The 15,491-nt window shown below is 36.5% G+C and overlaps 1 protein-coding gene across 1 annotated transcript in view; it reads right to left on the bottom strand.

The window, feature by feature from the left end:
* The window catches only part of LOC113237638 (T-box transcription factor TBX6-like), a 64,033-nt gene extending 52,784 nt beyond the window's left edge, over nucleotides 1–11,249 (bottom strand). The window contains exons 1-2 of the mRNA XM_026474247.1: nucleotides 10,642–11,249; nucleotides 9,879–10,075 (exon numbers count right to left, since the gene is read on the bottom strand). Coding sequence (XP_026330032.1) covers nucleotides 9,879–10,075; nucleotides 10,642–11,249 — 805 coding nt within the window. The remainder of the gene's footprint in view (nucleotides 1–9,878; nucleotides 10,076–10,641) is intronic.
* Nucleotides 11,250–15,491: the final 4,242 nt, after the last annotated feature.

Here is a 15,491-nt window from a genome sequence, read left to right as displayed (position 1 = left end):
TCCCTGTTTTAATTTGCATGTTAGTTTTGAGACAAATCTAATTAACCATAGTGAATAGTACTTGATAAAAAATACTAAATAAAATTTGTAAATAATTTTCAATTGTCACAATATCTAAATAAAAATATCCTTACATAGTTTAAGCACACAAATGGTTACTGTAGTAGTTTTTGTAGCAGTGGAGCTCCTTGTAAAAGAGTTCGTCCAGAGAAGTACTGCCACTATGACTGCGTTCCGATTTTGAAGGGCAAGGGTGCTGGTGAAATTACAGGCACATGAGACTTGTCAAGTTATGTCTCAGGGTGACGGGCGCAGTGGCAGTGCCCCTAAGTTCTTTGCGATTTAAAACTCTGAATGACATTGCAACTGTTATGAGTCCCGTCACTTGGTAACATAAAAAAAATGCTAATTACAATAATAGTACAGAAAGGTAAAAAAACATGAAACAACAGACCGTGTAGCAATGAAATAGAAAAGTAGTTTAAAAGTGATTTTTTATAATACAAAGGCGCACTTGAAAAATAAAAGATACAGACCCTAAACGTCCTAAACGTAAATTAGAATACGTGTTTATTATATGTGACACTAAAGTCCTATTTATATCATTCTAGAATTTAAAATTGTATTATTGGGATATTCATATGTTGAACTACACTTGGCAGGTACCACCACTGCTTCCAGTTAGTGTTTTATACACGCTTAATGCTAAAGACCGGACTGTACATTGAACGGCAGGTTTCAGAGGAGACTCCAAATACTCAGCTATAAAAATATGGAATGATCTCCCTGGTAACCTATCACAAACTCGAATGTATTTTTTCCGAAATAACGTTTGTTCGGATTTCCATTACCCCGAAACCCGAATTATGATAATACCGTTGTTCTTTCAGGATATGTTGGATGTTTATCGCAAAGACACGATTAGGTTCGGTAAGGTTAGGTTAAGTTAACACTCCGGGGGCATAGTGCGATCGGGCTGCTCCCCTTCAGGGTTCAGCCCAGTCCCACATAACCCCGGCTCTGCCCCCGCGGGGCCGGGGTACCTGTAAGTACCCCGGCCCCGCGTTTAAAAGAAAAAACATTTTCCTTTCAAAATTACTTTTGAGGTTATAAAAATTCGAGCAAACGTTAATTTCTGGAAAATGTTATTTCGAACTTCTGATAGGTAACCAATCTCCCACCTACCTAACGTCAAAGAATGTGTCAATCATGTCTGGTTTTGCTCAAGGGTTTGTTTTTGAAGTCACAGAAGGAAGGAACCATACCTCTAATGTAAAATAATATTAAAATAGTTTATTATTGACATTAAGTACAGATCTCTATTGATATTAATTTAATACTATTGATAATAATCTGTATTAGTATGACATATATGTCACAGTTATATATATGTACAATTAGTGGTTATATTTTGTTAATTACTAGGATATAAATATGTGTGTTGTGAACTTCATTAGTTTTAATTTTATTTTATGTTATATTTTGTGCGGGTGTTTTATATATCTTTTCACAACAGCGGGGACAAGCTGAAAATCAGTGCTGCGTATGCGCGTATGCTCTGCACAGTGTGTCCTGAGCTTGTTCTCCTGCCACACAGTGATTGTGATTGTTAATGTTGTAAATTGTAATCGTTGTAAGTGTTGTATTTTTATATCATTGGAATACGTTGCGTTTAATGTTTTGTGTGCCAAATAAATAGTTTAAAATGGCACTCGCACTTTCAAGTTGAACTAAAACGCTCTACAACACGAGGATAGTGTAAATTGAGTTAAAAAGTCAATCTTACGTAGTCCACTAAGAGACGCAGCATGTAGCATTTGCTGCCTCAGCAAATACTCCCCGAAATGAGCCTGATCCATCATCATTATTGTTCACAAATTATCCAACAGTCACTTCACAATATCATCACCAACGTCCCCGTGAAGAGAAATTAACAATATGTAACATAGACAAAAAACAACAGTCAAAATCCACAAGAAAACTAATTCTTATTTACACGCTCGCAAAAAGTTCATAATTGACAAGAAAAGTACGTGGCACCGAAGCAACAGCTGCGTTTACACTGAAGCAGGACGTAGTCGCAGGCGGCGCGCGCGCATGGTTACGCCTACTTCAACCTGATTGGCTATCAAGTGACTAATGGCGGCAAGCGGCAAAGCCTTTACAGCTTTTTCGAACTTTTTGAGGTATCCAACCGCCTTTTGCTCTACAGGTGATCTTTGTTCAGATTAACCATTGATATCGAATGTGTAGGCACACATACCAAAGACGAATCTATTGTTGAAATTAAAACATAGAAACCGGTTGAAACTAAATCAATGGACAAGCCGATGCAAACAGCTTTATAATTTACATTAAATAGGTATACAGCCAGTCCTCTAATTTCTATAACATCATGATAGTCAAATAATGAGGTTACCTATCACAAGCTAGAAACATGATTTCCAGAATTTTGTTTCTCCGAAACAAACTTTTAGACTTTTATTAAATAGATTTTGTTTCATTTATCTGAAAACACGTTACGGTTTTATTCATTACGCCATTTAATGTTTCACTATTTTGACTATATGACAAGTTATTTATTCGTTTCCCAACAAACCGTTTGACCAATTTACTTATTGAATATTTTTATTTTGTAATAAAAAAACGATATCCATGATACATCTTTGCTATATTATTTCTTATTACAGATATTAAATGTATTAGAACGTGTCTCACAATATAATTCGTTAAATTAAATCACCTCGCGTGTTTAGAAAATATGATAAACGTGGTGCAAGTTAATTTGATCGAATTGTAGTCGCTCGCTTGACTCGTTCGGATCGTGCCGCTTATTCATATACTAACCTAACCTAAACCCACAGAGGGGATCGAATCAGCTAGAAAATACAAACAAATTCGATTCTGGTATTCGCCTAGATTCAGTTATAAGTTTTTTATGGAATACTCAAGACCATTGGTTTTCAATTACATTTCAGATGACAGCAAAAACATAGCACAGTGTCATGAGGAAAATGACGTAAGTGGAACTTGAAGTGCATCAGCAAAGTACACTCCAGAATTTTGGAGCTGTACGGTAAAATTGTATGGCGGTATAATTTTATCTAAGAATAATAATTTTGACGAAACGAATTTTCAGCAATCTAAATTATATCGAAAACAGATAGCATATCAAACATGATTAGTCTAAACAAACTTCTGCCCAAAGAATACGTATGTGTAATAATTATTCTAACAATAGGTTTTCGGACAAACGATACTTCTGAAAACTGTCATCGCACTAATGAAAAAAAGTCGAACCGTTTTCGGAGTAATGAAATTCGGAAAAAAGAAATCCTAGTTTGTGATACGTTGCCAAATAACGAAGTATCACATAGATAGTTCGCAAATATATTCGGACCCGTTCACAGTGAATGCTACTCGTACAGTGGTTGTACCTAAGTGAGGGCACCGACTGTACCTATTTAGAACCTTCTCGTTTTGGGAAAAGAAAGTACCTAAACAAGGTCCTAAGTCTGCTAATTTTAACTCATCTCTCTTGTGTCGATAGAGTGACGATGGCATCATTTTGTACGTTTGATTTTCTGCTGTTTTCAGAGTCAATAATGTTTTCCAACTACAAAATATTTAGTAGCAACAGAGCGACTTGTGAAAGAGTGTGTCCTCGTAGTACTGCACCATACCTATTTCTGCTGTCAAGCAGTAATGTGAGCATTACTGAGTCCCGGTTCGAAGGGACTTGTGAACTATGTCTCAGGGTGTCGGGCGCAGCGGCAGCGCCTCTCAGATCTTTGTGATTTAAAGCTCTGAAAGGTACTGCAAATGTTATAGACAGCATGTCGTTTACTTGTTAGTCCCATTACTTAGTATTATAAGAAACAAAAATATATATTGTGTACTGAGATATATGGTCTCCATGGCTATGAACAGAATATGCCAGATAACCACATCAATAGTTTACCTGGTCTGAAACTATGAAATTCCTTATAGGTGCTATAGCATCGAGATGTACCAAAAATAGAGACGAAATAAGGGCTGTTCATCCCTGACAACTCATCAGGCAAATGGGCCTTATAACACTTTTAAATACCAACTCTCGTTTGCGCTGAAATCACAATTAGAAAGCTGAAATAGTACAGAGCTAACAACTGACCTGTGTGTACGTCTCCGTATATTCAAAAAACCCCGTATATTCGAAACAATTTACGACACCCGTCAATTGTTTCGAATTCGGGCTGGCCAATCGGAGCGCAAGCGTCATCGAAATGATTTTGCAAATTGGATGACATTTTGTCTCTATTTCTGGTTATATACTCGATGTACTATGAGTACTACAGCAAGGGAACTCACTCCGGCGCACTCAGAATACCCAGACCAGAACCAATTTAGAAAAGTTCATTTCTACCTCTCCTCATTGAGCGCCGATAGGGCAAACTGTTGGGTCACCGAAGGCATCGAGGTATGTATACTTAGGTACCACCTACATTATCTATTTACAAAACGTAATTAGAAAAAAGTACATTAGCTAATTGTATGTTTACTTATTTCAGGCAATCAACAGCGTTTCTTAAACAATACTTATATATAAAAACTGTTAGGTAATGTTTGCTGGTACTAGTATTTATAATAAAATTTTACTACATCTAAAATCTATCACTAGACGCAATTTTCCAACAAAATTTAATACAGGTTTTTGTTACTATAATAAAAATTAATGTAGTTTCCCTATTCATTGAATTTTGCATTATCTTTATTTTTGTATTGTACTTTCAATAAAATATTTCAGAATATTTTACTTTTTGAAATCAAATTTATTAGTTATTTTAAAGTAGGTACCTAACTGGTCATAATGGGGAGACACAAGCAAAGCCAATCTCAGATGGCACCGTCATCGCTGGTGAATATCATCATTTGATATTAGATAATTATACAGATAGATAAAAACTTTATTCACTTCCATGACAACTTATTTACTAAAATCAACTAAAACGAACACTATAATTATTATATTAAACCACTTAAAAATATAACAAATATCAGAAGCTATTTACAACTTTACATAAAACGCATGGCAGTAACGCCCACGACGCAGTCGTTCTGACAGGACCCTTTTAAGAAAGACGCCACTCATCATCTCAGACAGTCCTCTGTAATCGTTTAATATAAAAAAAATATATTTATAATTTTTTTATTGATATTAGATTTACTTCTACTACTTTGATCACTTTGATTACTTTGATTTATTTCGCCTTCCAATGTTATCTGTGGTATATCTGGTATATCTGCTTCTAACTGCCACTAACTGATATACCCGCTTTCGTGATACAACTGATCAGATTTGTAATGGTCTCTATATAAATTAGGAGATGAAACTGGCTTACAATTGTTTCTGCGGGATGCATTGATCCATTACTTCCTTCTTTTTATTCTTTTTCTTCTTTTAAATGTTATGGCCCCATCGAAGTAATCGATGATTTCGCCAATATGAGTTCAGGAATGCACGCGGTGAATTTCGATAGAATTCACTGAGAGGAGAATCTACAAATCTACAACGACAGAGAACCTACACAGACTATTACAAAAACAAACAGTTTTTTTATAAATTTGCACAGCACATGCACAAAGTGAGAATGGACTAACGTTAGGATGAAGTTGATATTTATGGGACGGGGGTTTTAGGAGGGAGGATATCATACAGAGGAGTGATGACACGATTACAATAAAAAAACAGGCGCTCGAGGGAACCTTTTGCCAGACCACAGTCGCACAGGGAGTGGTCTCGAACACGGATCTTAGCCAAGAATACAGGAGAAGTCCGACATCCGTCCGGATCAAAAATCAAAAGACAATAGTATAATAATAACAATAACGCACACACACTCAACATAACCCCGCACTAGGGAAAGCCTGTGTCGCGGGAGTCATGGACACACACATAGACAACCACAAATTACACCCAAACTCACGAGAGAAATAAATATAGGACATACAAATATTTCTCCGGGCCCGGGAATTGAACCTCGAACCTCTGCGTGGCTGTCCGGCATGGTAACCGTTCGGTCACGAAGGCAGTTAACAATGTCAAGTATAAAGCTTCATTCGTATCATGCGTGTTTTAAAATTAAATCAAAGCAAATGGTTATTACTCTTTTGACAACATTGTTTGGGACGGATTCGGGCGTGGAAAGGGATTAGACCCTTGGAGCGGTATTCTGTAGTCACTATCGCTTTGATTCGGTATGGCTCTGATAGCGAAAGTCTTTGGTTGCCGTATCGACAACTTACCGATTATGCTATCCTGTAAATCCACGATAACGAAAATCGTTACTGCAACCGACGCGTACCGACAGCGATGTGACGTCAGTGTTTCATTGTCGAAAAACAGACGAAATGGGAACATCCCGACAGGAGGCTATGTTTCTCGACCAATTACGATCGAGTATTCAAATAGTTATTTGCAAACACTCTTATATGGTTATTTAGTTTGTGCAAAGTTTGTGACATTCAAGGGAAATGAACTGTTTGTGTTTATTTTTTCTGAATACTTCTGCAAAATGACGGATACAATAATACATCACGACAAGTAACCAAATTGGAGTTCCGTAAATATTTACTTTATTTTTTCCATCCTCTAAGGTAAATCTCTAATAAGGTAAGATCTGATGAGATGAGAATTTACTAGGGAAACGTCGCTCACCTTAACCTCTACAATCGCGGCATCACGACATAAACAAGTGATTACAACACACAGCCAAGAACAAGTCACTTTCAATAACGAAACATTTTGGCTTACCTTAAGGCAAAAAGTGAATTTTTTCCACTTAATGCGATCGAAACACAAACATGTGAAATGTAAGAAGAAAGCGCGACGTTAAGAATACCGACGTGAACAGGGTACCCTCGAAGAGCCGATAAAAATATCGAATCTTAACGAAACTTAACGAACGTATCGAACCGAATTGTCGTTATGATCGGTTAAAGTAGTGTACAGAATAGCATTTGTCGACAAAATCGATACCGTCGGTAAAACCGCATAACGAATATCGAATAGCGAGCGTCAACGATTACAGAATACCGCTCCTGGTCCTAAAGAAAAGATTTAGTTATGAGCAAGCCATTTCTATCGGTTATTTCTTCCGCGTAACTATATTATCGCTAGTGCAAGTTATTGCTTAGTCATTGCCAAGACGCACGCGATATGACCCTTAAATATCTTCTTTAATCACCGGATATCCTCCATTGTCCTCACCTTCGACACTTTCGACATACTTTCGTAATGACTTATTGGGAACACGTCATTTCTAGCCATCGTGTGAAAGGTATAAAAAAAATTAGTGGCTTGTGTTAAGTATGTGTAATATGCGACAAGTATACCAATTAAACACTGTTATTATGCGTTATTATACTTAATTCACAGTACGCGTTGGATGTAAGAATCTACAAGTGTAGATTAGGTACGTAATTAACCAATGATTGTACATTTGAACTTTATAAAAAACGATAATACCAATTAGGTAAATAAAGTGCCAAAGAATGTGGCCTTTTTTATGATATCAAGAGACGAGACGAGCGATTCGTACGCCTGGTTGTAAGCGACACTCATATCCATAACAGTTACAATCCACTCAGAGCTTTAAGTCACAAAGCTCTGAGGGGCACTGCCACTGCACCCGTCACCCTAAGGCATAAGTCGACAAGTCCTATGTGTCTGTAATAAATAGCTTAAATGTGTCTAAAAGTAATTTCACTGAAATATAAGTTGGAAGATAACAGATAAGTTTAAAGAGAATAACATTCTTACACTAACGTCACAGTACATTTACGAACATGTTATTTATGTTAAGAAAAATATATTTTCTTTTTATAAAAACACTTATAACATGACAGACATAACATTATTAGGAGGAATATAAATAAACTAGCTGTTTTTGACAGTAGTCTTCATAAAGTTTGAAATTCATTTATAGGGCAATGTATACGCTTTTTTAATAAGATTCCGATTGATATTCAAAATTTGCCATTTGCGAGGTTTGAAACTATTGTGAAACAAAAACTTTATGCTAAAGGTTATACACCTCCTGCGTACTTGGATGATAAAAATCCTTGGTACTAACCCATTTAGCTCTTTCAGGTATTCTCGGTCTAGAACGTTTAAATGAATTATTGTAATGATACATGTATTCAAATGTACATTTACAAAGAGCAACCCCTTGAGTTTCTTGCTTATTCTTCTTAGGAAAATCTGCCTTACGAGCAGTAGAGTTTAATCAGTATGACGATTTCAAATATAATTTGGTTACCTATGAAATAAACATTATTTGACTTTGACTTTGACTTCAAAACCGGTTCGCAGTAATGCATTACAGCTTTGCGGTAGTGACAGTACTTCCCAGGACAAACTTTTTCACAAGGATCTCTACTGCTTCTCATGAGACAAAATTTCACTGAAAACTTTACTAATTACAACCAGTCTTTAGTGTTTAAAGTTTTTAGTGAAATATTGTCTTACGACTCATGTAAATCATGTACATTTGATTTTTCAAACGAACCAACGTTTTCGGGGTCCTTCACAGATGCCACGGTTAATGTTGCCCATTGGCCCGAAACGTTGGTTTGTTTGAAAAATATATATAATACGCAATTATATCCGGAAAAATCTAAAAAACAAATGAATATGCTACGTTCACATGCGAGTTTAGTCAGTAATAATTATAATGGTTGTTTTACACTCCATTTTGCCCCTTAAGGGTACCCCGTCTTACCCCATTGGGGCTAGATGGAGTGATGTAAATTTTTCTAGTTTATGATTTTTTACGTTAATACGTAACTGAAATGATGTGTCTACATCATTGTCAGTTTTATTGAGCTCCAAACGTTAAGTGCCCCATCTTGCTCCCCTTTCCCATAACGCAATTTAGATCCCAAAACAACAGAAAAAACAAATATACGCGATCATACAATCGCAAATCCCTAAGAACTCGATATTGTCTTACTAGTTATAACCAGTAAAGTATTTAAAGAAATATGATCTTATGAGCTCCTTTGACTAGAGTAGAGCCCTTTACACGATAGACCGAGAAAAGAAATTTCTGTTTTCTTCGTACTAGGTGTTTGATTTTTGCTCTACACGTTAATGCACTTACTTTACTTTCTTTTTTCATTATCAAAATTTTTACAAAAAGAAAACTTGCTGTCCAGTATCTCACTATGTATACGTAATTAGGTTTCACTGCTTTTTATTCATTACTACTCCCTATTTACTGCGTATTACTTCACCTCAGTGTACAAAACAATTAAAAATACAAAAAATCACTTAAATTCAAAATTTTATTATATTTTCTGTTAAGTTATTATTAAGCGTGATCAATTTTTAGTCTTTGCATATAATTCAAGTTTCATCTTTGAATGCCAATTCATGATAAAGACTGGCAATTCTCCAACTGAACATTGGCGGCGATCGTCATCATTTTTATATTATTTTAGCACAATGACCGTACATAGTCATTCTTAACCCTGACTTTTGCAGAATCATTGTGGAAATAGACAGATCTATTATAAAAAAATTGGAATTGGAATTATTTATTATCTCTTGTCACATAAGTCACGCTTACAATAGTAATGACTATAGAATATGTCGAGACATAATAAAGACAAGGAAAAACAAATCATTCACGTCTGTCTTTGAACTACACCGTCGCGAACTAATCAATCCGAGGACGGGTCAAAAAAGTTCAGTACATTTGTTATGAATCTCTCCAAACCGGTTTGTTCTGGTAGTGATATTGTTGTCATAGGTCCCATAGTGTCCGGTGGCCACGCAGGCGACCCTTCATTCCACCATTCAGTAATATTGTAATAAGTGCTCGTTTTGTTCTTACTCTTATTAAGAAACGTACACAATTTGCACATTTCTCCACTGTAACGATCCTCACCAGAGAAGTGGAAACTGTAGTGGTCGTGCCATTTGAAAAATTCGTAATATTTGTTCGTGTCATTTATAATTTTAGTCATTATTTCCGCCATTTTCGCCGGCGGTAAAATGTTGGCGTCCAAATAAATTCCTTTAGGCATGAATCTGTAAGAACGAGACGTTTAATGACTTTCATTATTACTTTACTTTAGTAGCTGTAGAGCTCCTTGTGAAAGAGTTCGTCTAGGGAAGTACCTTATTTCTGCCGCCAAGCAGTAATATGAGCTTTACATTACTGTGTTCCAGTTTTTATGGGTATGTATAGAAGCAGTAGAACTCCTTGTGAAAGAGTTCGTCCAAAGAAATACTGCCACATATTGCCACCATTTGACGTAACTAAAGTACCTACTATGAATTCTCCCCAAAAGTCCCCGTTTTTTATTTATTGTTTTAAGTGAGTACCAGAGCTACGATATGGAGAGACTACCCAGAACAACCAGACCAGAAACAATTTAAAAATTTAAAATAGTGTTTCCTAAATTGGTCCTATCATGAAGTGAACCTGGGCAAAAGTTTCGCCTAGCGCCGAAAATTATAGCCGCTGTGTTACCGAGGCCGTCAACATATTGTGATCTATACATCTTATTGTATTAATATTACAGGAATTTGAATCATATCAAAATGAAATAAAACTCTTGTATAAAATAGTCATATGAACTATAAACACGTACCTGGTATAATTAGCTCTTCCAAAAACCACAGGCACTGAGTAGTGTTGTAAAGGATGCAAAAGCTTTTCAGTGACGTAGTCCTCACTGAACGAATTCTCAAATGATAAATAAAAATAATAATCTGACTCTAAATATGCTAAACATTCATCCATTCTTCCAAATTGAGGACATTGAATGTTACCGCACGCCCCGTAATCGCCTCGAGGACATTGCTTTGTGCCGCATTTCCCATAAATATCCAGTATGTGCCCATATCGAGCCAATTCATCTCTTAAAGCGAAGGCATATAAACGACGGAAAGGTGTATCGCAGTGGGATACAATCCACGCGGCCGCGATGTGTTTATTTCGTAGTTTGCTTTTCACATAATCGCTCGTTTCGTTCATTTCACTCACATTCATCCAATGCATATCAATTTTCGGCCCGATCACCTCATTGTTATCGTTTTTTATGACTACGTAAGGAATCGTGATATTAGATGAGAGCTTGTATGTAAAAGTGATATTGAAGAACCCGTTGAATTCTTCAGACATTAAGTGGTATACCGAGGTCTCCAAACCATACATGACGTATTTTTGTTTCGCAGATCGTTTAGGCGGTAAATCCATACCTACTTTTAAAGCTATATTATTGAACATTATTACATCAAAGTCCAATATGTTTTTGAAATATTCATGATCCGCGGTCAAGTAGCAATTTCTAAAGTCACAATTTCTGAAAGCTTTCTGTCCCATATCGACGAAATTAAATGGTTCATGACCACTAGGTGTCCATATAAGAATGTAAATAACCTCGTTCTCCTTTTTATGTTTGTATCCACTAGTACACAATGTACCGAATATTATAAACATAGTAGTTAATATTCTATTATGTTTGACTTTTTCTTCTGTACCGAACATTTTAAACCAATTTTTCGGAATTAAATCTGAATTAATTCAATTAATTTATTTGCACTGATAAGCTTAATGCTTTTTATGCCTATGCACACTGTAATTTTTTTTAACAACTGGTCAACCAAAGATCAAGCCTACGATTGAGAAAACAATTTAAAGTATACGAAGGAAAGAGAATACGAAGTAAAAGCAATTATGGTTATCGCTGATATGGTTTCTTAGGGTGCTTTTAAATTAGACGCTTATAGAACAGCGTGTGAGTGGTGCCACAGTGGCGCTACAGCCCGTGACCATCAGGATGGCTGGTCGCATTCAGTGTATATTCAAGAATTGATACCTTTTCTAAATAACTTACAAAGTGGCCGCCAGCCATCTTGATATCAGAATGGCTAGTCAATTATTTTTTTAAATTTCTCAGAATATATCAAAGGTAGCAAATAGATAGTCATTCTTGAATATACACTCAGTGCCAGATGCCACAGGCGACCAGCCATCCTGACGGTCACCTACAGCTCCACTTCTAATTTTCATACAATATTTAAGCGCAGGCCACACCGGACAAGAAACTAACTAACTTAGGTCACGTAGTTGCAAGTAAAGGTAAGCTGAGAAAATAAGTAGTAAGTAGTGACTATGGTACGTTCGCGGGTGAAGGGCGGCAGAAGGGCGCCATATTTTACATAGCTAGCGGGATTAGTTTAGTTAGCTCGGTTAGCTTAGTTCGCGGTGTGAACCGAAGTATGAAAATATGCTCTGGCTACATAAGCTAAGCTAAGTTAGCTTAACTTCGTTCACGGTGTGGCCTGCGTATTAGAAGCGCATTTGCAGTTGCAGCGCCACTGGTGTAACATGCGCACGCCACTTTTGCAGTCACAATTAATGACGCGCGCGCCACAGTCGCGCCACTGCAGCGGTTCTATCAGCGACTAATTTTAAAGTGCCCTTACAATTTAAAATGCCTTAAAATGAAGTTAAAAACCTGACGACCACTAAAACTTCCATATCCGAGCGTTTCCCGATCGCGAGATATTCAAATGTCTTTGATGTTACAATGTAACAAATAAATATAGTGATATGTTTAGCCAAATGTTTTTTACATATCAGATTTCAGATCTCATTGAGATCTTTCTTATGGGAGAGGTCTATTTCATCCGGTTCTTAGGGCAATATTTTTAACTTTAGAGAAGAATAGACCTTATTTTGAGCACACACAAGAGGGACAAAAGTTTAAGCAAACACACCAGGTTTGATCAGTCAAAGCTCTAAAGAATGATATTGGCTATATATAACATTCATATTTTTTAAGCACTTCGTGAGGTCTTTCCGCGTGACATCCCTACACTAAAGTCGTAATAATTGAAGACTTGTAACAAAATAATGCATGTGGAAACTCATAAAATATTCAGCGTACCGTGATTTAATCCAAGACACTTGATTGTTTGTGTAGTTGGAAGTGTAAATTTGGTACAATTTATAGAAATTTAATTTAACGGAACAATGAGAGGATATAGCACGGCGTTACATTTTGGGATGAACAAAGAGACAGTGTTTTACAAAACAATGCATATTGTATTTTTGATTAATAGGTAATGGTAATTATCTATTATTTTTTTGGTTGTCTTAATGATAGCCTTCTACGACCACAAACGACATGATAATTTTTATGAGCAGCAACAGGTTGAGTGTACCTCAAATTGATTTTGTTAGAAACGGTCATGTCCATTTTAAAAGTCTTTCTTATTCAAAATTACATAACGTAGTAAGAAACCTGTTATTTAGTGTATGTCGTGTTCATCAATTTAATAATTTATTTGCCAAAAATATGATATGACAATGTAACTCGTATGGGAGGCTACGGCACACCAACAAGAGAGCTGACTCCGCATCTGAGCTGTTGGAAAAACAAAAGCGTAATAAATACCAGGACCTCAGCTCCGATCACGTATTTGCACCTTTCGGAGTGGAAACCCTTGGCCCGTGCCGTCTCGATGCCCTTCATCTTTACAAAATTTTATTAAAAACATTTATAGATTGTCTGGGAAACCCAAGGACCGGCAGCTACCTTATGCCCAAGTTATTAGCAAAGCTATATAAAGGGGAAACGCTGCCAGCATCTCGGGGACGTTGCCGCGGGGACCCATTTTTATTCACATATAATTTTAATCCTAGTTTTAGTTTATAGTATTTTAGCTTTTATTGTGTTTTTATACCTTAGCTGTCTAAATAAATGAATGCTTAGTGTAAATTATTAATTAAATTGTTATGTGATTTTTAGCTTATAATAAGGATACAAATCTCCAATAACAATCCCGTTATGATAATTATACTGGTGACATTACAGGTATATGGGACTTGTCAACTTATGTCTCAGGGTGACAGGCGCAGTGGCAGTGTCCCTCAGATCTTTGCGATTTAAAACTCTGAGTGGCACAGCAACTGTTACGAACAGGCGTGTAGTTTACCACCAGGAGCACGATTTGTTCGTCCCGTCACTTGTTATTATAAAAAAAAACTTGGTAATTAATGTAAATGGTTATAAAACCAAAGTAAACAATGTGATTCTCCCAGCACAGGCTAGACAGTCCTTGACATCGTGGAACTGTTCTTTCAAACTTTGGACAAGAGATGGCCACCTGTTCCTTCCTTCAGGTCACCAACCGGCAAGGTGGAGCATTCAGGGATTTTTAGTTGGGTGGCGGGGCAGAATTTCACGGGTGGCTTTCCCGCTACTTGGGCCCCCAAGTTCCCACTGTCGGCCAGTGGTGCACCGTGCTTCCCGCTCCCCTCCCGCATCCCGCTAGTCTCCGACCGAAGCCTACCACCAGCAGTTGTGCTCTTTTTAGCACCACTCAGGGGTCACTTGTAGAGTATCGAGGGTAAACCTACGGAAGCGAGCAACGCAAACCCCTAAACTTTCAAGCAATAGCAACTAAGGCAAGGTTATATGTAACGTATATATATCGTTATGTGTAACACTGAAATATATTAGTTCCGACACTGTAAATGAGCATAACAAACCTTTGTTTGTTTCAGGTTGCTCTAATTTTAAGGATAAACGGTGCATGCAGGAGTACAGAGCTCATGAATATCATCACAAAGGACATAGGAAATCATAAATATATTTATATAATATTATACTTTTAATATTAATTAATTTTAGGAAATGAAACTATTTTTCCGAATTTAAATCGCGTATATTTGTTTTTTCAAACAAACCGACGTTTCGGGCCCTTTACAGGTCCCATGGTCACCGTTGACTGAGGTGGTACAGTCTTCGACCAGTTATGTCTAATATTGATGCAAACCGCGATTTAAATCCGGAAAAATAGTTTCATTTCCTATGGGTAACAATCGCGAAAACCTAAGAAATTAATTAATTTGTTTTTTCTACTTTTTTCATTATATATCTTCCTCTCTGTAGTTTCTTATTATTTTCTCGCATTGTTTGAGAAAAGCACTATACACGCCTTGGCCGGAATGGGGATTGCTTGACTCATATTAATACAAGGCCTCGCTGGCTCTCGACCTTGTAACTCACTCGTCCAGCAATCCCTTACTTCCCGGCCTCTGCAGTAATGTACCTAAAAATTTGAGGCTATTGAGTATTTTCTATTTTATTTTAATTTTTATCGTATTGGCAATCTTTTGTATATTTGTTATCAACTTATGACGATCCTTGATGGAGAATGACATTTGATATGTAATTTAATGACAACAATATTATTATTAATGAATTGTTAATTTTCTAATTATTGTTTTATATTTTATTGTTATTTCTAGTGTATTTTTCTTATAATTTTTTTTTTTTTTGTTTGACAATCTCAATATAATTTTTCATACTTTGACATGTAGTCATTGACTTACAATTAATATGGACGTCGGGTCCGCGCTAAAAAGTGTCCGAACTTATAGGGCGTTAAAATCGTATTCAGAGCGTCATTCACGCTTTAGTCTTCG

Source organism: Hyposmocoma kahamanoa, unplaced genomic scaffold (genome assembly GCF_003589595.1).
Source record: "Hyposmocoma kahamanoa isolate Upper Pololo Valley unplaced genomic scaffold, ASM358959v1 93, whole genome shotgun sequence".
NCBI lineage: Eukaryota > Metazoa > Arthropoda > Insecta > Lepidoptera > Cosmopterigidae > Hyposmocoma > Hyposmocoma kahamanoa.
The sequence above is the reverse complement of the archived record's forward strand: the minus strand, read 5'-3'. Positions and strand labels throughout refer to the sequence as shown.